The 27,542-nt window shown below is 47.1% G+C and overlaps 5 protein-coding genes and 2 long non-coding RNA genes across 9 annotated transcripts; 5 read left to right on the top strand and 2 right to left on the bottom strand.

The window, feature by feature from the left end:
* Positions 1 to 153: 153 nt before the first annotated feature.
* Positions 154 to 1,656, top strand: LOC121599925. The gene is made up of 2 exons (XM_041928076.1): positions 154 to 969; positions 1,189 to 1,656. The coding sequence occupies exons 1-2, from the start codon at positions 154 to 156 to the stop codon at positions 1,654 to 1,656; spliced, it is 1,284 nt and encodes a 427-aa protein (XP_041784010.1).
* Positions 1,657 to 1,777: 121 nt separating this feature from the next.
* Positions 1,778 to 6,246, bottom strand: LOC121598449. Of its 3 annotated transcripts, none has more exons than XR_006005571.1 (3): positions 6,104 to 6,246; positions 3,954 to 4,242; positions 1,778 to 3,872 (listed from the first exon to the last, which is right to left on the bottom strand). It is a non-coding gene; the product is annotated as an uncharacterized LOC121598449 (long non-coding RNA). The 3 variants fall into 3 exon arrangements; XR_006005572.1 differs by lacking the exon at positions 6,104 to 6,246 and adding an exon at positions 4,374 to 5,273; XR_006005570.1 differs by lacking the exon at positions 6,104 to 6,246 and having other exon boundaries at positions 3,954 to 4,317.
* Positions 6,247 to 6,679: 433 nt separating this feature from the next.
* Positions 6,680 to 8,113, bottom strand: LOC121598448. The gene is made up of 3 exons (XR_006005569.1): positions 7,219 to 8,113; positions 6,773 to 7,158; positions 6,680 to 6,712 (listed from the first exon to the last, which is right to left on the bottom strand). It is a non-coding gene; the product is annotated as an uncharacterized LOC121598448 (long non-coding RNA).
* Positions 8,114 to 8,171: 58 nt separating this feature from the next.
* On the top strand, positions 8,172 to 9,614 carry LOC121599926. The gene is made up of 2 exons (XM_041928077.1): positions 8,172 to 8,987; positions 9,207 to 9,614. Exons 1-2 carry the CDS (start codon positions 8,172 to 8,174, stop codon positions 9,612 to 9,614), a joined length of 1,224 nt encoding a protein of 407 aa, XP_041784011.1.
* A 7,547-nt stretch (positions 9,615 to 17,161) lies between these two features.
* LOC121599927 (histone H2B-like) lies at positions 17,162 to 18,666 on the top strand. The gene is made up of 2 exons (XM_041928079.1): positions 17,162 to 17,296; positions 18,262 to 18,666. Exons 1-2 carry the CDS (start codon positions 17,162 to 17,164, stop codon positions 18,664 to 18,666), a joined length of 540 nt encoding a protein of 179 aa, XP_041784013.1.
* A 2,335-nt stretch (positions 18,667 to 21,001) lies between these two features.
* Positions 21,002 to 22,444, top strand: LOC121599928. The gene is made up of 2 exons (XM_041928080.1): positions 21,002 to 21,817; positions 22,037 to 22,444. Exons 1-2 carry the CDS (start codon positions 21,002 to 21,004, stop codon positions 22,442 to 22,444), a joined length of 1,224 nt encoding a protein of 407 aa, XP_041784014.1.
* A 3,867-nt stretch (positions 22,445 to 26,311) lies between these two features.
* Positions 26,312 to 26,686, top strand: LOC121599929 (histone H2B). The gene has a single exon (XM_041928081.1). The coding sequence runs from the start codon at positions 26,312 to 26,314 to the stop codon at positions 26,684 to 26,686; it is 375 nt and encodes a 124-aa protein (XP_041784015.1).
* The last annotated feature ends 856 nt before the right edge of the window (positions 26,687 to 27,542 follow it).

Raw genomic sequence — 27,542 nt, forward strand, 5'->3', positions numbered from 1 at the left:
GTGGATTTTCTGCCTCGTGACCGTTTGCCAGCGGTGAGTACCGGTTATTTTTGGTGACTGTTAGACTAGTGCTTGTGTGGGGGGATTGTTTTGTGCCAACGGACGGAAGCGAACTTGCGTTTTGGTGCGACTTGGTGCAGTGAGGCCCGCAAGATGGCGGGCCCGAGTGGAGGCGGGTGGGGACACGGTCCCCCCCCAGTGAATAAAAGGGGTCGTCAGGCCCCCGAATGGCTCGATCCAGCGAACGTACACGGCGAACTGCGCTATCTGATTTTGGCGCCCCAGAAGGGTTTTGCCATTCCGAAGAACGCGTTTCTGATCGAGAAAAGCCTCTCGCCGTTCGTCGGTCCCATCGAGCCTTGCGTGCCGATGGACCAGGGCGCGCGATATCTAATGAAAACACGCAGTCGTGAGCAGTTCGACAAACTGCTTGCGATCAAGAAACTGATCGATGGTACCCCGGTGGAAATCACCTCTGACCGAGCTCGCAATACCGTACAGTGTGTGATGGTCACTCCGTGCCTGGAGGGACTAACGGACGAAGAGATTCTAGCCCAAATCGAGGGAACAAAAATCGTGGAGGTGAAGCGGTTCATGCGCAAGGTGGACGGTGCGGTGAAACCGACCAACGCCTACCTACTACGTGTCGACTCGGTCACGGTTCCGGAGGAGGTGCGCGTTGGCTGCATCTCGGTGCGCACGCGTCCCTACTACCCCCGGCCCATGATATGCTTTAAATGCTTGATAGTGGGACACACCACGGCTCGGTGCAATTCTGCTCCAGCCTGCCCGAACTGCTCAATGCCGGAACACGGATCTTGCAATAACCCACCCCGATGCAAAAACTGCAAAGGAGATCACGCAACCCTGAACCGCTCCTGCCCGGTCTATCTGGCCGAACAGAACATTATCCGCATCAAGGTGGATAACTGTATCAGCTACCCAGAAGCGCGCAAAATATACAGTCAGGTACAAGAGTCCGCCGTCCAAAAGCGACTGGCTAATGCACAGCAACAACAACCACAACCACAACCACTGCAACAACAACAACCACAACCACAACCACAACCACAACCACTGCAACAACAACAAATCGACACGGCACTGGCCGAACGCGACGCCAAAATAGAACAGTTAACGGCTATGAATGCACACACTAACTCGAAATTAAATTCGATTCTCGCAAAGTTCCAGCAAGTGATTGAGGAACGTGACTTCTTGAAAAGCCAGCTCCAATCCCGACGCAAGGACAAGCACACCGAAAACGCCGACTCGAACCACACGGACTCGAACAGCGACAGCAACGCTGGCGCAAACTCGAACCATGACGCAAACATGGACACTAACGCGGAACAGAACATCGACACAAACAACACGAACACGGACGCAAACGCAGCTATGCAAAAGGACTCGAAGACCTCTACCCCGATCGGACCGAAACGAAAAGCCTCCCCCTCATCCTCATCCTATAGCACCGTCGACACAACAAGCGAAGAGAAAATTCCTCACGACAACAACAGCACACCATCGAAAAAAAATCGCACAAGAGGGGAAAACGCAGATCCCAAAAGCGAAAAACAGGCTTTAGATATTGACCAAATGCTTCGAATTAGACTTTTGCTCTCGATACTTGGCACTATTTATTTGAATAATTAAAATTCCACAACACAAACAACTCTACAGCTAACATCTCTCCACTTATCCTCAACTGGAACATCAGAAGCCTTAATTCAAACATTGACGAATTACAAATCTTAGTAACTAAACACCAACCGTATATAATCACACTCCAAGAAACAATGTTTATTCCACCTGTTTTCAACACTTCCTTCGCGCAATACCAATGGTATTTTAAAAATTTCAACAACATTCACCACAACATAGCAATAGGCGTTTTAAAAACAATCGACCACGAATTCGTCTCTATCAATTCACCACTCCCAGTACTAGCCGTGAAAATAAAATATCCCTGCACAGTGACCATCATCAATAGCTACATTCCCCATTCATCATTTCTCTACCTAACAAACGACCTCAATAGCGTAGCCATGCAAACCGACCACCCTAAGATAATAATTGGCGATTTAAACTGCTCCCACACAGCGTGGGGCAACGATAAGTGTACTCCACGCGGTAAACTGCTGTACGCTTACTTTGAGCTTAACAGCATGTATGTGCTTCAAAATCATCAACCCACTCGCATTTCTCCCGCTGATGGAAAGGAATCCACTCTAGACCACTGTGCAGTATCGAACGATATTTGCTCTCAATTCAAACTGTCCATAGCCCCCGACCTTCACGGCAGTGACCATTTTCCGATTCTCATTCAACACAACCAAATAGACGCCAGACCAACATCCCGACCTCGTTGGAAATATGAAAAGGCCAATTGGTCGCTATACCAGCAAACAATAGACTCACACATCTCGACCAACAACGACATGACAATAGACGAGCTCCACAACCTAATCTTAAAAGCAGCCAAACTCAGTATTCCTATTACAAAAGGTTTCAAATCCGGCAAATCCGTACCCTGGTGGAACAAGGACGTTCAATTAGCCATCAAAGAACGCAGATCCGCCCTTCGCAAACTGCGGCGGAGCACTCGTATTCCCAACAACCCCATTACACCTCATCTAGCCAGCCTATATCGCATAGCCAACTCCAAAGCTAAGCGGGCCATCCAAGAGGCTAAGGCCTCCGGTTGGACTAGCTTGGCGCACAGTATCAAGCCATCCAGTACACTCAAACAGGTCTGGGGACAGATAAACTACATGTCTGGGAAAAACCATCCTCTACCTTCACTTTGATCGAAAACAACCAATCAATTACATCCACGCCCGAAATTGCCCAAACACTCGGCAATCACTTCTACAACTCCTCAGCCACCAAAAACTACTCTTCCAGTTTCATAGCTCACAAAATAAATACCGAGTCCAACCTTCCCATCACTTTTCCTGACACAAACCACAAATCGTACAATCAACTGTTTTCCATAAGAGAGCTCCACTGGGCACTTAACAGCTGCCAGGGAAACTCTGCCGGTGCCGACAATATCGGCTACCCTTTGCTCAAAAATCTACCTCTCATTGCTCATTACCGTTTGCTCGCTATTTACAACAATATCTGGACCACCGGAAACATCCCATCAGAATGGAAAAATAGTCTGATAGTGCCTATCCCCAAACCTAATCAACCCAGCAATAGTGCCAATAGCTACCGGCCCATCTCTCTACTCCCTTGCACCTGCAAGGTGATGGAGAAAATGGTCAACCGGAGACTCATTACGAAGCTCGAAGACCGTAAACTCCTCAACAAACACCAACACGCCTTTCGACCCGGCAAGAGTATGGAAACATACCTTGCGACATTAGAGCAGTGTTTCTCTACAGCAAGGAACAAAGGAAAACACATTATCTGCGCAATCATTGACCTGTCAAAGGCCTTTGACCGCACCTGGCGATACTACATATTAGATCAATTGGCAAAATGGGGCATAGGTGGCCGCTTAACGGCATTTCTGCAACATTTCCTAACCGATCGGACCTTTAAAATCCTGCTAGGCTCGTACACTTCCCGCCCTTTCCCTCTTGAGAACGGAGTTCCGCAAGGGTCTTCTTTGTCTCCCACCCTCTTCCTTATAAGCATCGAATCCCTACTACTATCCCTCCCCACAAACGTACACATCTTCCTTTACGCTGACGACATAATACTAGTTTCCACACACCACTACGCCAAGACCGCACGACTCAAGCTACAGCATGCTGTCAACAAGGTTTTCCAGTGGACCAACTGGACCGGCAACTCTATAGCGGCTTCAAAGAGCAAAATTTTACATATACCAAGCGGAATCACACGTGTCCGCAACCGTCCTAAAATTAAAATACAAGATCAAAAATACAGGAAGTCAAACAAGCCTCCATACTGGGCATTATCTTCGACAAAAAACTTACCTTCGGGCCCCACTGCAGAGAAATTAAAAGACGCACCATACCTCGTTTAAATATAATCCGTACGTTGGCACAGAATAACACCCCTCGCCCAGCGCTGTTGGCAGTCCTAAAGGGCTGGTTCTTGCCGCGGCTGCTGTACGGGGCGGAGATTTCCTCACTAGGTTCCACAGATCTTATTCAACAATTCGCTCCACTATACCACCGGGCCGTCAAGCACATATCGGGTTGCTTCAAAACCAGTCCAACCGAAGCAGCACTAGTTGAATGCGGCGTTCTTCCACTGAAGTATCTGATAACACAGAAAATATCCAACATGGCAGGCAGATTAGTAGAAGGAAGAATCAAAGCCAACTATTTCATTCGAAGAGCAAAATACAACATGAAACTCACCATAGGCCAGGATTTTCCACAAATACTCACCATCAACAAAAATAAGCTAAAACCGTGGTACAATCCCACCATCAAGGTAGACTGGTCGATGCAACACATTAGCAAGAACAACAACAATAATTCGGTTATACTGCAGCATTTCATCGAAATAGCCGACAAATACAAAAACCACTTAAAAATTTACACTGATGGATCCGTTTTACCACCTAACGCCGGTTGTGCAGTTTACACTCAAAATAGATGCCTAAAACTAAGATTGCCTTGTCACACCACCATTTTCTCAGCGGAAGCAATAGCAATCATAAAAGCAGCAGAAGAAATAGCACCTCCAAACACAGAATGTGTTATCTTCACAGACAGCGCATCCGTATTAAAAGCTATAGAACATGGCAACTTCAAAAACCCATACATTCAACAAATAGAGCAACTCTCCAACATCAGACACATCAGCTTCTGCTGGATCCCCAGCCACAAGGGGATCCCTGGAAATGACCATGCCGACAGACTGGCCAACGAAGCCCGACTGTTACCTGCAATTCAAAACAACAAATTGTCCAGAGCCGACTTTTGCCGTTGGCTTCACAACCAGATTAAAATACATTGGACAACAGAATGGCTACAATCCAACGACAAACACCTAAAGTACATAAAAACAGCAATAGATCCATGGACTGACCACCCTTCCAGGAGCCATCAAAGAATTTTAACCAGATTAAGAATTGGTCACACACGTCTTACGCATCGCCATATCCTAAATAACGAAAGCCCTCCAATCTGCCCGTATTGCGCCGCAGACACCACAGTCAAACACTTACTGATTGAATGCCCAGAGTACGATAACACAAGAGTCAAACTCAATCTATCAAAACACATCGAACAGGTCCTACAGAATGATACAAAAATAGAAATGAAAGTAATAAGTTACCTGAAAGAGACAATGCTATTGATGATATATAATCCACCAAAAAGAGGCGAATGAGCTAGACCTCAAAGTCTCTATAAAAATAAGTAAACCAACCATCCGAACAAAAGCGAACAAATCGATACATTTTCCTTGCAAATTAGCGATTTCCATCCGCTCTCCACCAAAGACGTCCGTTCAGCTCGAAGCCCCAAAGCAAAATGGCCCCGAAAACCAGCGGCAAGGCAGCTAAGAAGTCCGGCAAGGCGCAGAAGAACATCTCCAAGTCGGACAAGAAGAAGAAGCGCAAGACCCGCAAGGAGAGCTACGCCATCTACATCTACAAGGTGCTGAAGCAGGTGCACCCGGACACCGGCATTTCCTCGAAGGCGATGAGCATCATGAACAGCTTCGTGAACGACATCTTCGAGCGGATCGCGGCGGAAGCGTCCCGCCTGGCGCACTACAACAAGCGCTCCACCATCACGTCCCGCGAGATCCAGACGGCGGTGCGACTGTTGCTCCCCGGCGAGCTGGCCAAGCACGCCGTGTCCGAGGGCACCAAGGCCGTCACCAAGTACACCAGTTCCAAGTAAGCGATGGACGGGACGGCGGAGTGGAGGCTGTGTGCACGGTCATGGAACGGCTGACGACTACCCAGGATGAGTGTGTGGACCAGAAAGCGACCAGTTCCGTGTGCAGTACGGTCACGTACACCACCCCACCCTACTATCTAGCTGTTAAGCGTTTCTCCTAGATGTAAGTTACTCGCTCGGAACACAATTTTATGCATTCTGAACAACCACCCACTACTACGAAGAAGAAGAATAAATGTATGTAAATACTCTCTAAAACTTACCTCACTCGTTGTTGGGTTATTGGGGAAATGGTTGAAAGAAAAAGGTTGCAATTTCCACTTCTCTTGGTCGCTTTGGTTCACTCTTGGTTCCGCTTCATCACAACTCATCGCACTGGCTGCCATCGATACACTGATCCCTCGGTTTGACCCAACGGCAACTCCACACGGATCCAACACATTCGAAGAAACTGTCCCGTTCTCCCTCACTTGCATTCTTTCGCAACAAGAACAATACCACCGCCACCGATCGGTTCAAACTTGTCCAAACTGTTCCTTTGTCTCCTTTGCTCCTGTTCTGTTTCGCAATCAAAGGAGGCCTTTTCTTTCAAACAATCGCCACCATCCTCGCTCGCGCTTGTGTGTTCGTTATAAACATATTTTCTTCTTTATTTTGCGTTCCTCCCCGTGTGGGCTAGGAACACATTCACACCAATACGGATTGATAAATGTATGTTCATCTTTTTGCTGCTTCTGTTGCTCTCTCCACACACACACATCGCTCATTTGGGGACATTTCCTTTTTTCCATTTTCTTCAACAAGATACATCTACCACAAGGCGCCTCATTCGTTCATCGTTTCATCGTTGGCGCCGAGCGCGGCATTACCACCTGAAAATAAGGAAATGACTTAAACAATGCTCATCAGCTTTTGATAATGCAGAGTTTCACCTTTCTGACTTTCCAATCTACGACCCCGGCTGCTGTAGACGAGCTCGTTCCCCACCAACGGCATGATTGGTTGCGGTGGGCCTTGCTTTAGTTCCTGGACGAGTAGATGATCGATCGTTTGGACCGGTGCCGAAGCTTAAGCTGGACATGTGCAGCGTGACCGGATATTCCCACTCTAGCCGTTGACACACAGGTATGGGACGTTTCTCGCCCGTCGTCGTGTAGCACGGCTTCTCCAGATGCGTTGAATCGCCGTACAGTGCAATCCGGCCACCGGCCAGCAGCTCGGCACGACCACCCGTTCGTGCCGTTGTGGGATTGTGCTGCTTCACAGCCTTCGTCCTTTCGCGCAGCAACTGTCCCAAACGGGGAGATGGAGATGTTTCCTAAAACGAAGGAAACGATTCAACACAATGCTGACCATAAGACGGTAAAGCAATGATTACCTTTTGTACGGCCGCTGTCCCAGCAGAAGCTCGCTTCGTTGTCACACATTCTCACCCGTTGTCGTGTGAGCAAACCAGCACCATCGAGTACGGGAGTAGATTATTTTGAACCATTCGCTCAGACAGCCTCATCTTTCCCATCGAAACAAGCACAACTTCACTGCAGCTTATCCAAACTTTCCTTTCCAATGTTTACCTTCAATGTGCTCCAGCTAGCGACCGACCGCAGAGCAAAACACTGACGTACGCTGTCACTGCGCCCGTAAGCACGGCCCGTGCAGGGGTGTCGAATCGAGAAACTGTTCCCTGGTACAGTAAAATCCGTTGTCCGCGCGTTGTGGATCACCGGTTTAGTAATGCGAATTACTCACTTTTATCGAAATATCCATACAAATAGATCGTTTTCAATCCTAGCGGTTTGCCCACGGCGATAGCGAAAGCATTGGAAGCTTCCAGCTCTGGGCGCTTTTTGCATGCTTCCATAGCGTCGTCTCTTTCGCACCTCCACGCCGCGCTGAGAGTGCTGCGCAGGACACGTACGCGCGCATCATCGCTGCATCTCGCGTAGACCGAGGGGTGGAAGTAGGAGCTTTGCGTGGGCTTTTTGAAAATTCGCACTGAGGGGAAGGGCTTGGAGCGTGGTGCCAACCAAAAAAAAGCATCAAATCCTGTTCAATTGTGTTCTAGCATTCGGAGAGTGAACACGCTGCGATTTCCCGTGCCCAGTATTCTGCGACGCCATTGCTCAACCGACGCCAGAAACCGACGCCATCACCCGGGGAGCTTGGGAGCCTAGGGAGTGTGGATTTTCTGCCTCGTGACCGTTTGCCAGCGGTGAGTACCGGTTATTTTTGGTGACTGTTAGACTAGTGCTTGTGTGGGGGGATTGTTTTGTGCCAACGGACGGAAGCGAACTTGCGTTTTGGTGCGACTTGGTGCAGTGAGGCCGCAAGATGGCGGGCCCGAGTGGAGGCGGGTGGGGACACGGTCCCCCCCCAGTGAATAAAAGGGGTCGTCAGGCCCCCGAATGGCTCGATCCAGCGAACGTACACGGCGAACTGCGCTATCTGATTTTGGCGCCCCAGAAGGGTTTTGCCATTCCGAAGAACGCGTTTCTGATCGAGAAAAGCCTCTCGCCGTTCGTCGGTCCCATCGAGCCTTGCGTGCCGATGGACCAGGGCGCGCGATATCTAATGAAAACACGCAGTCGTGAGCAGTTCGACAAACTGCTTGCGATCAAGAAACTGATCGATGGTACCCCGGTGGAAATCACCTCTGACCGAGCTCGCAATACCGTACAGTGTGTGATGGTCACTCCGTGCCTGGAGGGACTAACGGACGAAGAGATTCTAGCCCAAATCGAGGGAACAAAAATCGTGGAGGTGAAGCGGTTCATGCGCAAGGTGGACGGTGCGGTGAAACCGACCAACGCCTACCTACTACGTGTCGACTCGGTCACGGTTCCGGAGGAGGTGCGCGTTGGCTGCATCTCGGTGCGCACGCGTCCCTACTACCCCCGGCCCATGATATGCTTTAAATGCTTGATAGTGGGACACACCACGGCTCGGTGCAATTCTGCTCCAGCCTGCCCGAACTGCTCAATGCCGGAACACGGATCTTGCAATAACCCACCCCGATGCAAAAACTGCAAAGGAGATCACGCAACCCTGAACCGCTCCTGCCCGGTCTATCTGGCCGAACAGAACATTATCCGCATCAAGGTGGATAACTGTATCAGCTACCCAGAAGCGCGCAAAATATACAGTCAGGTACAAGAGTCCGCCGTCCAAAAGCGACTGGCTAATGCACAGCAACAACAACCACAACCACAACCACTGCAACAACAACAACCACAACCACAACCACAACCACAACCACTGCAACAACAACAAATCGACACGGCACTGGCCGAACGCGACGCCAAAATAGAACAGTTAACGGCTATGAATGCACACACTAACTCGAAATTAAATTCGATTCTCGCAAAGTTCCAGCAAGTGATTGAGGAACGTGACTTCTTGAAAAGCCAGCTCCAATCCCGACGCAAGGACAAGCACACCGAAAACGCCGACTCGAACCACACGGACTCGAACAGCGACAGCAACGCTGGCGCAAACTCGAACCATGACGCAAACATGGACACTAACGCGGAACAGAACATCGACACAAACAACACGAACACGGACGCAAACGCAGCTATGCAAAAGGACTCGAAGACCTCTACCCCGATCGGACCGAAACGAAAAGCCTCCCCCTCATCCTCATCCTATAGCACCGTCGACACAACAAGCGAAGAGAAAATTCCTCACGACAACAACAGCACACCATCGAAAAAAAAATCGCACAAGAGGGGAAAACGCAGATCCCAAAAGCGAAAAACAGGCTTTAGATATTGACCAAATGCTTCGAATTAGACTTCTGCTCTCGATACTTGGCACTATTTATTTGAATAATTAAAATTCCACAACACAAACAACTCTACAGCTAACATCTCTCCACTTATCCTCAACTGGAACATCAGAAGCCTTAATTCAAACATTGACGAATTACAAATCTTAGTAACTAAACACCAACCGTATATAATCACACTCCAAGAAACAATGTTTATTCCACCTGTTTTCAACACTTCCTTCGCGCAATACCAATGGTATTTTAAAAATTTCAACAACATTCACCACAACATAGCAATAGGCGTCAGTGCTGCAAAATGTCACCATCAATATCACAAAAAAAAACTGAGTGAAACAAAAACCTTGTCAGCGTCACGTACTCAAATGCGATTATCACAAGTGAAATTCTCAAGTGGTTCTAACGAGTAATATGATTGGTGACAATTTGGGAATTAACTTTTAATCAATCGCTTTTTAATGAAATTTTCTGGACCAGGAGCAGCACTGTAAAATATCACTGTTTCAGTCACCAACGCTCATGACTGAAACGAAGCTCAAGTCGACTCACGTACACAAGTGCGATGATCAGGCGCAAGATGAACATAGTCGTTGTGACGTGTGACCAGATTGGTGACATTGCAGCAAGCACCTCTTGGTCGGTCACTTTGACGTGACTTTGTTTGTCTGTGATCAATTTCGAAATGTCACTGATGCTATCACCAGCACTCATGATTGAAATGAAATTCATTTCCGTTTACGTACACATGTGCGATGATCAGAGGTAAGACGCACATGGTCGTTGTGGCGTCTGATCTGATTGGTGATATTTTGGTAACCAACTCCTGGTCAATCAGTTTGTCGTGATTTTTTGGTATTTTATTATCGCGATAGACTTAGAACATACGTGGCGCGGGCGAGTGGTGTTTTATTAACCATGTGCATATGATTATAAGCAGTAATCGGTTCTGCTAGCTGGTCAAATGATCCCGCATCCTACATATATTGCCAGACTCAGTTTGCTGATCCAAACGTTTATGTATGAACTCTCGTAAGCAGTGCACATGCTAGGATTACCGCTTCATAATGTATTTATTAATTACTCTAGAAAAACACTTTAGACCCACAAACAGCCGGCACCGGAATTTGAGGCAATTTGGAAGAAGGGAAGGAAGAGTCAGTACGACTTTTAGCGGACATTGCCTAAGTTTCTTGTCCAGATGACCAATTTTACGCTGTTCGATGGTAAGGGGAATCCTATGTTAATGGTGATCTCCGGAGGCGGATACACAGGCTGTTGTTGGTGGCAGTGGATAGACGCTAAGTGTCAGCATGCCGTGCCCGTTAGAAAATCCGTACCCGTGCGCGGTGTCAATTGCGCCAAAGGTGGATTATGAAAGGTGCTGGAATTTGGTGACTTTGTCTAGAATTAGTGCTTTCGGATATGAAAATAGTAAAACCAGGATATAAAACAAAAACTATCTACCTTTTCATCCATCTATAAAACATCTTTTTATATTTGCACTATGGAGAAACTAACAAATTACACGCCTCGTATGCTAAGAATATCACCGATTCGATTAAAATTATTACACTAACAACACAGTGAATGAGGAGGTGCCGCTGAAGTGAGTTCACATCCGAGGAGCTCTGCTTGATCGTTTTCTAGCCGAAATCGAACGCCGACGCAAGTACTGGAAAACTGCCTACTTTATCTTTTTGAGTCGACCGGATTCTTAGGCCGGTTCCTTGGCCAGACACTTTACTTCGTTTTGCCAAAATTCTCGATCGGGTCGACCATGTAAAAGGCAATCTCTGTCAGTTGGTCGAGTTTGCCGTTCATGAGCATGGTGTAAACCTTGATAATGTTCTCTTTGTTCACCAGCTTGCCAGCATAGCATATAATATTTTTTTACTCGTATAACCTTTGTGTACATCAGTGTACTGAAAACAGCTAATTATTTTTTTCGTGTTTTTATCAAAAAAGATTATTTAAACAGTTGAAACTACTTTCTTAACACTTGTAAATTTTAATTAAACAAATATGCATTCACTAAATTTATTAAATTGTCTTTTTTTGGTAAAAACGCGAAAAGGATAATTGGGTGTTTGTAATACACTGATGTACTCAAAGGTTATACGTGTAAAAAATATTCGACCGCATGTCCTCGGCGCGGAACAGTGTGTTCGAGAAATGTGCCGCAGATTCAGCATTGCATCCGATGAATTCAGGTATCATCAACGTTTTCAAGCATTGTACCGCATTCTTGGCATTGGCTAAAACAGATTCGGGAAGGGGTCCCGCGGTCTTGAGATAAAGTGTGAAACCCTGTAATATTAACATTTCAAGAGGCATATCAAGCGGAAAACGATTTGGTTTGTTATTCGAAGCTAGGAGATAAAATTGCAAACGGTTCGTGTTTCATACCATTTAACATATCAGCATGTCGAAGCACACGTAGAATGGTATCGAAGTAACGGCTTCATATTTTGGAACCATGCACCAGCGTTGGATGCTAGTGTCATACTTAGCACTCATACTTAATTCATGGTAAGTTTTGCTTCTTTCTTTCACTCGATTGATTGATAAATATTATTATTTGCTATTTTTAGGAACGGTTTATTGTGACATCTATACGTATCGACGGACTGGACTAGACTGCCCCACTTTATTACAAATACAAGTTACACTTTAAACTCACATATACTAATACATATTACTCTTAAAATAAAACCTCACGCATACACTACATTCTCCCGGAATGTAATAAGCTCGAGCGAAGTTTTTCCAGCTTAGTTCGATTGCGTCTCAACAGCTTCTACCGTGTGATGTAGCTGTTTCTCCGAGTGTTGCCGGTTTCAAAGGATACCCGCTCGCTGTCGGATACTAACCAACGCTGGATGTATACAGGAGTGCATTGCCACGATTACGACGGTGCAGGCCATTTGACGTGCCGGCTGATTCTCTGACCGATCCAGTTTTGACTACCACATTTGCTCGCTTTGATGTCACCATGCTGTTGCATGCTATCATCGAAATAAGCATCTACTTGGCTGTGAATCCACTGGATTCGATATCGCGTAAAATGGACCCAAAACATTACCGACACTGAGCATTATAACATTTACCGTGGCGTGCAGCGGATCCTGTAGAACTACAGGACGCTCCAGGAAATAATTCCCATCCTGGCAATGAATGAGCTGTTCGTAGTGTTGCACATATTGCATTGTGCTAGCACTTTTCGCACAGTTTGGTCTACGAGAACGGTGCGCTTTTTGTGCTCTTAACGTGCTATGCGCTTTGAGTTTTTGAGCCCTGTCCGCTCTTTGAGCACTTAGGGTTTGGTCTCCATTTTTTCCACGTCCACGTAAAACTTTCCGCACAGTCGCGTACTTTAAGCGCTGTGTTGTAATGCGCGCATAATATGATGTGCTGTGCGCATGATGCGCCGTTTCTAGCGTTTCGAATTGCAGGCGTTTCAGGTCACAGAATTGTTCACGGGCTATGCCGGCAAGCTGGTGAACAAAGAGAACATTATCAAGGTTTACACCATGCTCATGAACGGCAAACTCGACCAACTGACAGAGATTGCCTTTTACATGGTCGGCCCGATCGAGAATTTTGGCAAAACGAAGTAAAGTGTCTGGCCAAGGAACCGGCCTAAGAATCCGGTCGACTCAAAAAGATAAAGTAGGCAGTTTTCCAGTACTTGCGTCGGCGTTCGATTTCGGCTAGAAAACGATCAAGCAGAGCTCCTCGGATGTGAACTCACTTCAGCGGCACCTCCTCATTCACTGTGTTGTTAGTGTAATAATTTTAATCGAATCGGTGATATTCTTAGCATACGAGGCGTGTAATTTGTTAGTTTCTCCATAGTGCAAATATAAAAAGATGTTTATAGATGGATGAAAAGGTAGATAGTTTTTGTTTTATATCCTGGTTTTACTATTTTCATATCCGAAAGCACTAATTCTAGACAAAGTCACCAAATTCCAGCACCTTTCATAATCCACCTTTGGCGCAATTGACACCGCGCACGGGTACGGATTTTCTAACGGGCACGGCATGCTGACACTTAGCGTCTATCCACTGCCACCAACAACAGCCTGTGTATCCGCCTCCGGAGATCACCATTAACATAGGATTCCCCTTACCATCGAACAGCGTAAAATTGGTCATCTGGACAAGAAACTTAGGCAATGTCCGCTAAAAGTCGTACTGACTCTTCCTTCCCTTCTTCCAAATTGCCTCAAATTCCGGTGCCGGCTGTTTGTGGGTCTAAAGTGTTTTTCTAGAGTAATTAATAAATACATTATGAAGCGGTAATCCTTGCATGTGCACTGCTTACGAGAGTTCATACATAACGTTTGGATCAGCAAACTGAGTCTGGCAATATATGTAGGATGCGGGATCATTTGACCAGCTAGCAGAACCGATTACTGCTTCTAATCATATGCACATGGTTAATAAAACACCACTCGCCCGCGCCACGTATGTTCTAAGTCTATCGCGATAATAAAATACCAAAAAATCACGACAAACTGATTGACCAGGAGTTGGTTACCAAAATACCACCAATCAGATCAGACGCCACAACGATCATGTGCGTCTTACCTCTGATCATCGCACATGTGTACGTAAACGGAAATGAATTTCATTTCAATCACGAGTGCTGGTGATAGCATCAGTGACATTTCGAAATAGATCACAGACAAACAAAGTCACGTCAAAGTGACCGACCAAGAGGTGCTTGCTGCAATGTCACCAATCTGGTCACACGTCACAACGACTATGTTCATCTTGCGCCTGATCATCGCACTTGTGTACGTGAGTCGACTTGAGCTTCGTTTCAGTCATGAGCGTTGGTGACTGAAACAGTGATATTTGGTAGCACTGTACACAGCCAGCAATAGTCATTATGATGCTTATGCGGGCATTATGCTAAGCTTGTCAGTCAGAGTATCGCGTTGGACTCAAGAATTCACATGTCGTGTTGAGCATGTCATGACGCACTTTTATTGACTATCAACAATGAGCATCAAGCTACCACGGATATGTTCATTGTTTTCGTTGGTGAAAATCTCGTGATACTCATGACATTTTGCAGCACTGATAGGCGTTTTAAAAACAATCGACCACGAATTCGTCTCTATCAATTCACCACTCCCAGTACTAGCCGTGAAAATAAAATATCCCTGCACAGTGACCATCATCAATAGCTACATTCCCCATTCATCATTTCTCTACCTAACAAACGACCTCAATAGCGTAGCCATGCAAACCGACCACCCTAAGATAATAATTGGCGATTTAAACTGCTCCCACACAGCGTGGGGCAACGATAAGTGTACTCCACGCGGTAAACTGCTGTACGCTTACTTTGAGCTTAACAGCATGTATGTGCTTCAAAATCATCAACCCACTCGCATTTCTCCCGCTGATGGAAAGGAATCCACTCTAGACCACTGTGCAGTATCGAACGATATTTGCTCTCAATTCAAACTGTCCATAGCCCCCGACCTTCACGGCAGTGACCATTTTCCGATTCTCATTCAACACAACCAAATAGACGCCAGACCAACATCCCGACCTCGTTGGAAATATGAAAAGGCCAATTGGTCGCTATACCAGCAAACAATAGACTCACACATCTCGACCAACAACGACATGACAATAGACGAGCTCCACAACCTAATCTTAAAAGCAGCCAAACTCAGTATTCCTATTACAAAAGGTTTCAAATCCGGCAAATCCGTACCCTGGTGGAACAAGGACGTTCAATTAGCCATCAAAGAACGCAGATCCGCCCTTCGCAAACTGCGGCGGAGCACTCGTATTCCCAACAACCCCATTACACCTCATCTAGCCAGCCTATATCGCATAGCCAACTCCAAAGCTAAGCGGGCCATCCAAGAGGCTAAGGCCTCCGGTTGGACTAGCTTGGCGCACAGTATCAAGCCATCCAGTACACTCAAACAGGTCTGGGGACAGATAAACTACATGTCTGGGAAAAACCATCCTCTACCTTCACTTTGATCGAAAACACCAATCAATTACATCCACGCCCGAAATTGCCCAAACACTCGGCAATCACTTCTACAACTCCTCAGCCACCAAAAACTACTCTTCCAGTTTCATAGCTCACAAAATAAATACCGAGTCCAACCTTCCCATCACTTTTCCTGACACAAACCACAAATCGTACAATCAACTGTTTTCCATAAGAGAGCTCCACTGGGCACTTAACAGCTGCCAGGAAAACTCTGCCGGTGCCGACAATATCGGCTACCCTTTGCTCAAAAATCTACCTCTCATTGCTCATTACCGTTTGCTCGCTATTTACAACAATATCTGGACCACCGGAAACATCCCATCAGAATGGAAAAATAGTCTGATAGTGCCTATCCCCAAACCTAATCAACCCAGCAATAGTGCCAATAGCTACCGGCCCATCTCTCTACTCCCTTGCACCTGCAAGGTGATGGAGAAAATGGTCAACCGGAGACTCATTACGAAGCTCGAAGACCGTAAACTCCTCAACAAACACCACACGCCTTTCGACCCGGCAAGAGTATGGAAACATACCTTGCGACATTAGAGCAGTGTTTCTCTACAGCAAGGAACAAAGGAAAACACATTATCTGCGCAATCATTGACCTGTCAAAGGCCTTTGACCGCACCTGGCGATACTACATATTAGATCAATTGGCAAAATGGGGCATAGGTGGCCGCTTAACGGCATTTCTGCAACATTTCCTAACCGATCGGACCTTTAAAATCCTGCTAGGCTCGTACACTTCCCGCCCTTTCCCTCTTGAGAACGGAGTTCCGCAAGGGTCTTCTTTGTCTCCCACCCTCTTCCTTATAAGCATCGAATCCCTACTACTATCCCTCCCCACAAACGTACACATCTTCCTTTACGCTGACGACATAATACTAGTTTCCACACACCACTACGCCAAGACCGCACGACTCAGCTACAGCATGCTGTCAACAAGGTTTTCCAGTGGACCAACTGGACCGGCAACTCTATAGCGGCTTCAAAGAGCAAAATTTTACATATACCAAGCGGAATCACACGTGTCCGCAACCGTCCTAAAATTAAAATACAAGATCAAAAAATACAGGAAGTCAAACAAGCCTCCATACTGGGCATTATCTTCGACAAAAAACTTACCTTCGGGCCCCACTGCAGAGAAATTAAAAACGCACCATACCTCGTTTAAATATAATCCGTACGTTGGCACAGAATAACACCCCTCGCCCAGCGCTGTTGGCAGTCCTAAAGGGCTGGTTCTTGCCGCGGCTGCTGTACGGGGCGGAGATTTCCTCACTAGGTTCCACAGATCTTATTCAACAATTCGCTCCACTATACCACCGGGCCGTCAAGCACATATCGGGTTGCTTCAAAACCAGTCCAACCGAAGCAGCACTAGTTGAATGCGGCGTTCTTCCACTGAAGTATCTGATAACACAGAAAATATCCAACATGGCAGGCAGATTAGTAGAAGGAAGAATCAAAGCCAACTATTTCATTCGAAGAGCAAAATACAACATGAAACTCACCATAGGCCAGGATTTTCCACAAATACTCACCATCAACAAAAATAAGCTAAAACCGTGGTACAATCCCACCATCAAGGTAGACTGGTCGATGCAACACATTAGCAAGAACAACAACAATAATTCGGTTATACTGCAGCATTTCATCGAAATAGCCGACAAATACAAAAACCACTTAAAAATTTACACTGATGGATCCGTTTTACCACCTAACGCCGGTTGTGCAGTTTACACTCAAAATAGATGCCTAAAACTAAGATTGCCTTGTCACACCACCATTTTCTCAGCGGAAGCAATAGCAATCATAAAAGCAGCAGAAGAAATAGCACCTCCAAACACAGAATGTGTTATCTTCACAGACAGCGCATCCGTATTAAAAGCTATAGAACATGGCAACTTCAAAAACCCATACATTCAACAAATAGAGCAACTCTCCAACATCAGACACATCAGCTTCTGCTGGATCCCCAGCCACAAGGGGATCCCTGGAAATGACCATGCCGACAGACTGGCCAACGAAGCCCGACTGTTACCTGCAATTCAAAACAACAAATTGTCCAGAGCCGACTTTTGCCGTTGGCTTCACAACCAGATTAAAATACATTGGACAACAGAATGGCTACAATCCAACGACAAACACCTAAGTACATAAAAACAGCAATAGATCCATGGACTGACCACCCTTCCAGGAGCCATCAAAGAATTTAACCAGATTAAGAATTGGTCACACACGTCTTACGCATCGCCATATCCTAAATAACGAAAGCCCTCCAATCTGCCCGTATTGCGCCGCAGACACCACAGTCAAACACTTACTGATTGAATGCCCAGAGTACGATAACACAAGAGTCAAACTCAATCTATCAAAACACATCGAACAGGTCCTACAGAATGATACAAAAATAGAAATGAAAGTAATAAGTTACCTGAAAGAGACAATGCTAATTGATGATATATAATCCACCAAAAGAGGCGAATGAGCTAGACCTCAAAGTCTCTATAAAAATAAGTAAACCAACCATCCGAACAAAAGCGAACAAATCGATACATTTTCCTTGCAAATTAGCGATTTCCATCCGCTCTCCACCAAAGACGTCCGTTCAGCTCGAAGCCCCAAAGCAAAATGGCCCCGAAACCAGCGGCAAGGCAGCTAAGAAGTCCGGCAAGGCGCAGAAGAACATCTCCAAGTCGGACAAGAAGAAGAAGCGCAAGACCCGCAAGGAGAGCTACGCCATCTACATCTACAAGGTGCTGAAGCAGGTGCACCCGGACACCGGCATTTCCTCGAAGGCGATGAGCATCATGAACAGCTTCGTGAACGACATCTTCGAGCGGATCGCGGCGGAAGCGTCCCGCCTGGCGCACTACAACAAGCGCTCCACCATCACGTCCCGCGAGATCCAGACGGCGGTGCGACTGTTGCTCCCCGGCGAGCTGGCCAAGCACGCCGTGTCCGAGGGCACCAAGGCCGTCACCAAGTACACCAGTTCCAAGTAAGCGATGGACGGGACGGCGGAGTGGAGGCTGTGTGCACGGTCATGGAACGGCTGACGACTACCCAGGATGAGTGTGTGGACCAGAAAGCGACCAGTTCCGTGTGCAGTACGGTCACGTACACCACCCCACCCTACTATCTAGCTGTTAAGCGTTTCTCCTAGATGTAAGTTACTCGCTCGGAACACAATTTTATGCATTCTGAACAACCACCCCACTACTACGAAGAAGAAGAATAAATGTATGTAAATACTCTCTAAAACTTACCTCACTCGTTGTTGGGTTATTGGGGAAATGGTTGAAAGAAAAAGGTTGCAATTTCCACTTCTCTTGGTCGCTTTGGTTCACTCTTGGTTCCGCTTCATCACAACTCATCGCACTGGCTGCCATCGATACACTGATCCCTCGGTTTGACCCCAACGGCAACTCCACACGGATCCAACACATTCGAAGAAACTGTCCCGTTCTCCCTCACTTGCATTCTTTCGCAACAAGAACAATACCACCGCCACCGATCGGTTCAAACTTGTCCAAACTGTTCCTTTGTCTCCTTTGCTCCTGTTCTGTTTCGCAATCAAAGGAGGCCTTTTCTTTCAAACAATCGCCACCATCCTCGCTCGCGCTTGTGTGTTCGTTATAAACATATTTTCTTCTTTATTTTGCGTTCCTCCCCGTGTGGGCTAGGAACACATTCACACCAATACGGATTGATAAAATGTATGTTCATCTTTTTGCTGCTTCTGTTGCTCTCTCCACACACACACATCGCTCATTTGGGGACATTTCCTTTTTTCCATTTTCTTCAACAAGATACATCTACCACAAGGCGCCTCATTCGTTCATCGTTTCATCGTTGGCGCCGAGCGCGGCATTACCACCTGAAAATAAGGAAATGACTTAAACAATGCTCATCAGCTTTTGATAATGCAGAGTTTCACCTTTCTGACTTTCCAATCTACGACCCCGGCTGCTGTAGACGAGCTCGTTCCCCACCAACGGCATGATTGGTTGCGGTGGGCCTTGCTTTAGTTCCTGGACGAGTAGATGATCGATCGTTTGGACCGGTGCCGAAGCTTAAGCTGGACATGTGCAGCGTGACCGGATATTCCCACTCTAGCCGTTGACACACAGGTATGGGACGTTTCTCGCCCGTCGTCGTGTAGCACGGCTTCTCCAGATGCGTTGAATCGCCGTACAGTGCAATCCGGCCACCGGCCAGCAGCTCGGCACGACCACCCGTTCGTGCCGTTGTGGGATTGTGCTGCTTCACAGCCTTCGTCCTTTCGCGCAGCAACTGTCCCAAACGGGGAGATGGAGATATTTCCTAAAACGAAGGAAACGATTCAACACAATGCTGACCATAAGACGGTAAAGCAATGATTACCTTTTGTACGGCCGCTGTCCCAGCAGAAGCTCGCTTCGTTGTCACACATTCTCACCCGTTGTCGTGTGAGCAAACCAGCACCTTCGAGTACGGGAGTAGATTATTTTGAACCATTCGCTCAGACAGCCTCATCTTTCCCATCGAAACAAGCACAACTTCACTGCAGCTTATCCAAACTTTCCTTTCCAATGTTTACCTTCAATGTGCTCCAGCTAGCGACCGACCGCAGAGCAAAACACTGACGTACGCTGTCACTGCGCCCGTAAGCACGGCCCGTGCAGGGGTGTCGAATCGAGAAACTGTTCCCTGGTACAGTAAAATCCGTTGTCCGCGCGTTGTGGATCACCGGTTTAGTAATGCGAATTACTCACTTTTATCGAAATATCCATACAAATAGATCGTTTTCAATCCTAGCGGTTTGCCCACGGCGATAGCGAAAGCATTGGAAGCTTCCAGCTCTGGGCGCTTTTTGCATGCTTCCATAGCGTCGTCTCTTTCGCACCTCCACGCCGCGCTGAGAGTGCTGCGCAGGACACGTACGCGCGCATCATCGCTGCATCTCGCGTAGACCGAGGGGTGGAAGTAGGAGCTTTGCGTGGGCTTTTTGAAAATTCGCACTGAGGGGAAGGGCTTGGAGCGTGGTGCCAACCAAAAAAAAGCATCAAATCCTGTTCAATTGTGTTCTAGCATTCGGAGAGTGAACACGCTGCGATTTCCCGTGCCCAGTATTCTGCGACGCCATTGCTCAACCGACGCCAGAAACCGACGCCATCACCCGGGGAGCTTGGGAGCCTAGGGAGTGTGGATTTTCTGCCTCGTGACCGTTTGCCAGCGGTGAGTACCGGTTATTTTTGGTGACTGTTAGACTAGTGCTTGTGTGGGGGGATTGTTTTGTGCCAACGGACGGAAGCGAACTTGCGTTTTGGTGCGACTTGGTGCAGTGAGGCCCGCAAGATGGCGGGCCCGAGTGGAGGCGGGTGGGGACACGGTCCCCCCCCAGTGAATAAAAGGGGTCGTCAGGCCCCCGAATGGCTCGATCCAGCGAACGTACACGGCGAACTGCGCTATCTGATTTTGGCGCCCCAGAAGGGTTTTGCCATTCCGAAGAACGCGTTTCTGATCGAGAAAAGCCTCTCGCCGTTCGTCGGTCCCATCGAGCCTTGCGTGCCGATGGACCAGGGCGCGCGATATCTAATGAAAACACGCAGTCGTGAGCAGTTCGACAAACTGCTTGCGATCAAGAAACTGATCGATGGGTACCCGGTGGAAATCACCTCTGACCGAGCTCGCAATACCGTACAGTGTGTGATGGTCACTCCGTGCCTGGAGGGACTAACGGACGAAGAGATTCTAGCCCAAATCGAGGGAACAAAAATCGTGGAGGTGAAGCGGTTCATGCGCAAGGTGGACGGTGCGGTGAAACCGACCAACGCCTACCTACTACGTGTCGACTCGGTCACGGTTCCGGAGGAGGTGCGCGTTGGCTGCATCTCGGTGCGCACGCGTCCCTACTACCCCCGGCCCATGATATGCTTTAAATGCTTGATAGTGGGACACACCACGGCTCGGTGCAATTCTGCTCCAGCCTGCCCGAACTGCTCAATGCCGGAACACGGATCTTGCAATAACCCACCCCGATGCAAAAACTGCAAAGGAGATCACGCAACCCTGAACCGCTCCTGCCCGGTCTATCTGGCCGAACAGAACATTATCCGCATCAAGGTGGATAACTGTATCAGCTACCCAGAAGCGCGCAAAATATACAGTCAGGTACAAGAGTCCGCCGTCCAAAAGCGACTGGCTAATGCACAGCAACAACAACCACAACCACAACCACTGCAACAACAACAACCACAACCACAACCACAACCACAACCACTGCAACAACAACAAATCGACACGGCACTGGCCGAACGCGACGCCAAAATAGAACAGTTAACGGCTATGAATGCACACACTAACTCGAAATTAAATTCGATTCTCGCAAAGTTCCAGCAAGTGATTGAGGAACGTGACTTCTTGAAAAGCCAGCTCCAATCCCGACGCAAGGACAAGCACACCGAAAACGCCGACTCGAACCACACGGACTCGAACAGCGACAGCAACGCTGGCGCAAACTCGAACCATGACGCAAACATGGACACTAACGCGGAACAGAACATCGACACAAACAACACGAACACGGACGCAAACGCAGCTATGCAAAAGGACTCGAAGACCTCTACCCCGATCGGACCGAAACGAAAAGCCTCCCCCTCATCCTCATCCTATAGCACCGTCGACACAACAAGCGAAGAGAAAATTCCTCACGACAACAACAGCACACCATCGAAAAAAAAATCGCACAAGAGGGGAAAACGCAGATCCCAAAAGCGAAAAACAGGCTTTAGATATTGACCAAATGCTTCGAATTAGACTTTGCTCTCGATACTTGGCACTATTTATTTGAATAATTAAAATTCCACAACACAACAACTCTACAGCTAACATCTCTCCACTTATCCTCAACTGGAACATCAGAAGCCTTAATTCAAACATTGACGAATTACAAATCTTAGTAACTAAACACCAACCGTATATAATCACACTCCAAGAAACAATGTTTATTCCACCTGTTTTCAACACTTCCTTCGCGCAATACCAATGGTATTTTAAAAATTTCAACAACATTCACCACAACATAGCAATAGGCGTTTAAAAACAATCGACCACGAATTCGTCTCTATCAATTCACCACTCCCAGTACTAGCCGTGAAAATAAAATATCCCTGCACAGTGACCATCATCAATAGCTACATTCCCCATTCATCATTTCTCTACCTAACAAACGACCTCAATAGCGTAGCCATGCAAACCGACCACCCTAAGATAATAATTGGCGATTTAAACTGCTCCCACACAGCGTGGGGCAACGATAAGTGTACTCCACGCGGTAAACTGCTGTACGCTTACTTTGAGCTTAACAGCATGTATGTGCTTCAAAATCATCAACCCACTCGCATTTCTCCCGCTGATGGAAAGGAATCCACTCTAGACCACTGTGCAGTATCGAACGATATTTGCTCTCAATTCAAACTGTCCATAGCCCCCGACCTTCACGGCAGTGACCATTTTCCGATTCTCATTCAACACAACCAAATAGACGCCAGACCAACATCCCGACCTCGTTGGAAATATGAAAAGGCCAATTGGTCGCTATACCAGCAAACAATAGACTCACACATCTCGACCAACAACGACATGACAATAGACGAGCTCCACAACCTAATCTTAAAAGCAGCCAAACTCAGTATTCCTATTACAAAAGGTTTCAAATCCGGCAAATCCGTACCCTGGTGGAACAAGGACGTTCAATTAGCCATCAAAGAACGCAGATCCGCCCTTCGCAAACTGCGGCGGAGCACTCGTATTCCCAACAACCCCATTACACCTCATCTAGCCAGCCTATATCGCATAGCCAACTCCAAAGCTAAGCGGGCCATCCAAGAGGCTAAGGCCTCCGGTTGGACTAGCTTGGCGCACAGTATCAAGCCATCCAGTACACTCAAACAGGTCTGGGGACAGATAAACTACATGTCTGGGAAAAACCATCCTCTACCTTCACTTTGATCGAAAACAACCAATCAATTACATCCACGCCCGAAATTGCCCAAACACTCGGCAATCACTTCTACAACTCCTCAGCCACCAAAAACTACTCTTCCAGTTTCATAGCTCACAAAATAAATACCGAGTCCAACCTTCCCATCACTTTTCCTGACACAAACCACAAATCGTACAATCAACTGTTTTCCATAAGAGAGCTCCACTGGGCACTTAACAGCTGCCAGGGAAACTCTGCCGGTGCCGACAATATCGGCTACCCTTTGCTCAAAAATCTACCTCTCATTGCTCATTACCGTTTGCTCGCTATTTACAACAATATCTGGACCACCGGAAACATCCCATCAGAATGGAAAAATAGTCTGATAGTGCCTATCCCCAAACCTAATCAACCCAGCAATAGTGCCAATAGCTACCGGCCCATCTCTCTACTCCCTTGCACCTGCAAGGTGATGGAGAAAATGGTCAACCGGAGACTCATTACGAAGCTCGAAGACCGTAAACTCCTCAACAAACACCAACACGCCTTTCGACCCGGCAAGAGTATGGAAACATACCTTGCGACATTAGAGCAGTGTTTCTCTACAGCAAGGAACAAAGGAAACACATTATCTGCGCAATCATTGACCTGTCAAAGGCCTTTGACCGCACCTGGCGATACTACATATTAGATCAATTGGCAAAATGGGGCATAGGTGGCCGCTTAACGGCATTTCTGCAACATTTCCTAACCGATCGGACCTTTAAAATCCTGCTAGGCTCGTACACTTCCCGCCCTTTCCCTCTTGAGAACGGAGTTCCGCAAGGGTCTTCTTTGTCTCCCACCCTCTTCCTTATAAGCATCGAATCCCTACTACTATCCCTCCCCACAAACGTACACATCTTCCTTTACGCTGACGACATAATACTAGTTTCCACACACCACTACGCCAAGACCGCACGACTCAAGCTACAGCATGCTGTCAACAAGGTTTTCCAGTGGACCAACTGGACCGGCAACTCTATAGCGGCTTCAAAGAGCAAAATTTTACATATACCAAGCGGAATCACACGTGTCCGCAACCGTCCTAAAATTAAAATACAAGATCAAAAAATACAGGAAGTCAAACAAGCCTCCATACTGGGCATTATCTTCGACAAAAAACTTACCTTCGGGCTTCCACTGCAGAGAAATTAAAAGACGCACCATACCTCGTTTAAATATAATCCGTACGTTGGCACAGAATAACACCCCTCGCCCAGCGCTGTTGGCAGTCCTAAAGGGCTGGTTCTTGCCGCGGCTGCTGTACGGGGCGGAGATTTCCTCACTAGGTTCCACAGATCTTATTCAACAATTCGCTCCACTATACCACCGGGCCGTCAAGCACATATCGGGTTGCTTCAAAACCAGTCCAACCGAAGCAGCACTAGTTGAATGCGGCGTTCTCCCACTGAAGTATCTGATAACACAGAAAATATCCAACATGGCAGGCAGATTAGTAGAAGGAAGAATCAAAGCCAACTCTTTCATTCGAAGAGCAAAATACAACATGAAACTCACCATAGGCCAGGATTTTCCACAAATACTCACCATCAACAAAAATAAGCTAAAACCGTGGTACAATCCCACCATCAAGGTAGACTGGTCGATGCAACACATTAGCAAGAACAACAACAATAATTCGGTTATACTGCAGCATTTCATCGAAATAGCCGACAAATACAAAAACCACTTAAAATTTACACTGATGGATCCGTTTTACCACCTAACGCCGGTTGTGCAGTTTACACTCAAAATAGATGCCTAAAACTAAGATTGCCTTGTCACACCACCATTTTCTCAGCGGAAGCAATAGCAATCATAAAAGCAGCAGAAGAAATAGCACCTCCAAACACAGAATGTGTTATCTTCACAGACAGCGCATCCGTATTAAAAGCTATAGAACATGGCAACTTCAAAAACCCATACATTCAACAAATAGAGCAACTCTCCAACATCAGACACATCAGCTTCTGCTGGATCCCCAGCCACAAGGGGATCCCTGGAAATGACCATGCCGACAGACTGGCCAACGAAGCCCGACTGTTACCTGCAATTCAAAACAACAAATTGTCCAGAGCCGACTTTTGCCGTTGGCTTCACAACCAGATTAAAATACATTGGACAACAGAATGGCTACAATCCAACGACAAACACCTAAAGTACATAAAAACAGCAATAGATCCATGGACTGACCACCCTTCCAGGAGCCATCAAAGAATTTTAACCAGATTAAGAATTGGTCACACACGTCTTACGCATCGCCATATCCTAAATAACGAAAGCCCTCCAATCTGCCCGTATTGCGCCGCAGACACCACCGTCAAACACTTACTGATTGAATGCCCAGAGTACGACAACACAAGAGCCAAACTCAATTTATCTAAACACATCGAACAGGTCTTACAGAACGATACAAAAATAGAAATGAAAGTAATAAGTTACCTGAAAGAGACAATGTTATTAGATGATATATAATCCACCAAAAGAGGCGAATGAGCTAGACCTCAAAGTCTCTATAAAAATAAGTAAACCAACCATCCGAACAAAAGTGAACGAATCGATACATTTTCCTTGCAAATTAGCGATTTCCATCCGCTCTCCACCAAAGACGTCCGTTCAGCTCGAAGCCCCAAAGCAAAATGGCCCCGAAAACCAGCGGCAAGGCAGCTAAGAAGTCCGGCAAGGCGCAGAAGAACATCTCCAAGTCGGACAAGAAGAAGAAGCGCAAGACCCGCAAGGAGAGCTACGCCATCTACATCTACAAGGTGCTGAAGCAGGTGCACCCGGACACCGGCATTTCCTCGAAGGCGATGAGCATCATGAACAGCTTCGTGAACGACATCTTCGAGCGGATCGCGGCGGAAGCGTCCCGCCTGGCGCACTACAACAAGCGCTCCACCATCACGTCCCGCGAGATCCAGACGGCGGTGCGACTGTTGCTCCCCGGCGAGCTGGCCAAGCACGCCGTGTCCGAGGGCACCAAGGCCGTCACCAAGTACACCAGTTCCAAGTAAGCGATGGACGGGACGGCGGAGTGGAGGCTGTGTGCACGGTCATGGAACGGCTGACGACTACCCAGGATGAGTGTGTGGACCAGAAAGCGACCAGTTCCGTGTGCAGTACGGTCACGTACACCACCCCACCCTACTATCTAGCTGTTAAGCGTTTCTCCTAGATGTAAGTTACTCGCTCGGAACACAATTTTATGCATTCTGAACAACCACCCCACTACTACGAAGAAGAAGAATAAATGTATGTAAATACTCTCTAAAACTTACCTCACTCGTTGTTGGGTTATTGGGGAAATGGTTGAAAGAAAAAGGTTGCAATTTCCACTTCTCTTGGTCGCTTTGGTTCACTCTCCAACACATTCGAAGAAACTGTCCCGTTCTCCCTCACTTGCATTCTTTCGCAACACACCGCCACCGATCGGTTCAAACTCACCTAGCTGTTCCTTTTTGTCTCCTTTGCTCCTGTTCTGTTTCGCAATCAAAGGAGGCCTTTTCTTTCAAACAATCGCCACCGTCCTCGCGCTTGTGTGTTCGTTATAAACATATTTTCTTCTTTATTTTGCGTTCCTCCCCGTGTGGGCTAGGAACACATTCACACCAATACGGATTGATAAAATGTATGTTCATCTTTTTGCTGCTTCTGTTGCTCTCTCCACACCCACATCGCTCATTTGGGGACATTTCCTTTTTTCCATTTTCTTCAACAAGATACATCTACCACAAGGCGCCTCATTCGTTCATCGTTTCATCGTTGGCGCCGAGTGCGGCATTACCACCTGAAAATAAGGAAATGACTTAAACAATGCTCATCAGCTTTTGATAATGCAGAGTTTCACCTTTCTGACTTTCCAATCTACGA

The sequence above is a fragment of the Anopheles merus genome, chromosome 3L (assembly GCF_017562075.2).
Source record: "Anopheles merus strain MAF chromosome 3L, AmerM5.1, whole genome shotgun sequence".
Classification (NCBI taxonomy): Eukaryota; Metazoa; Arthropoda; class Insecta; order Diptera; family Culicidae; genus Anopheles; species Anopheles merus.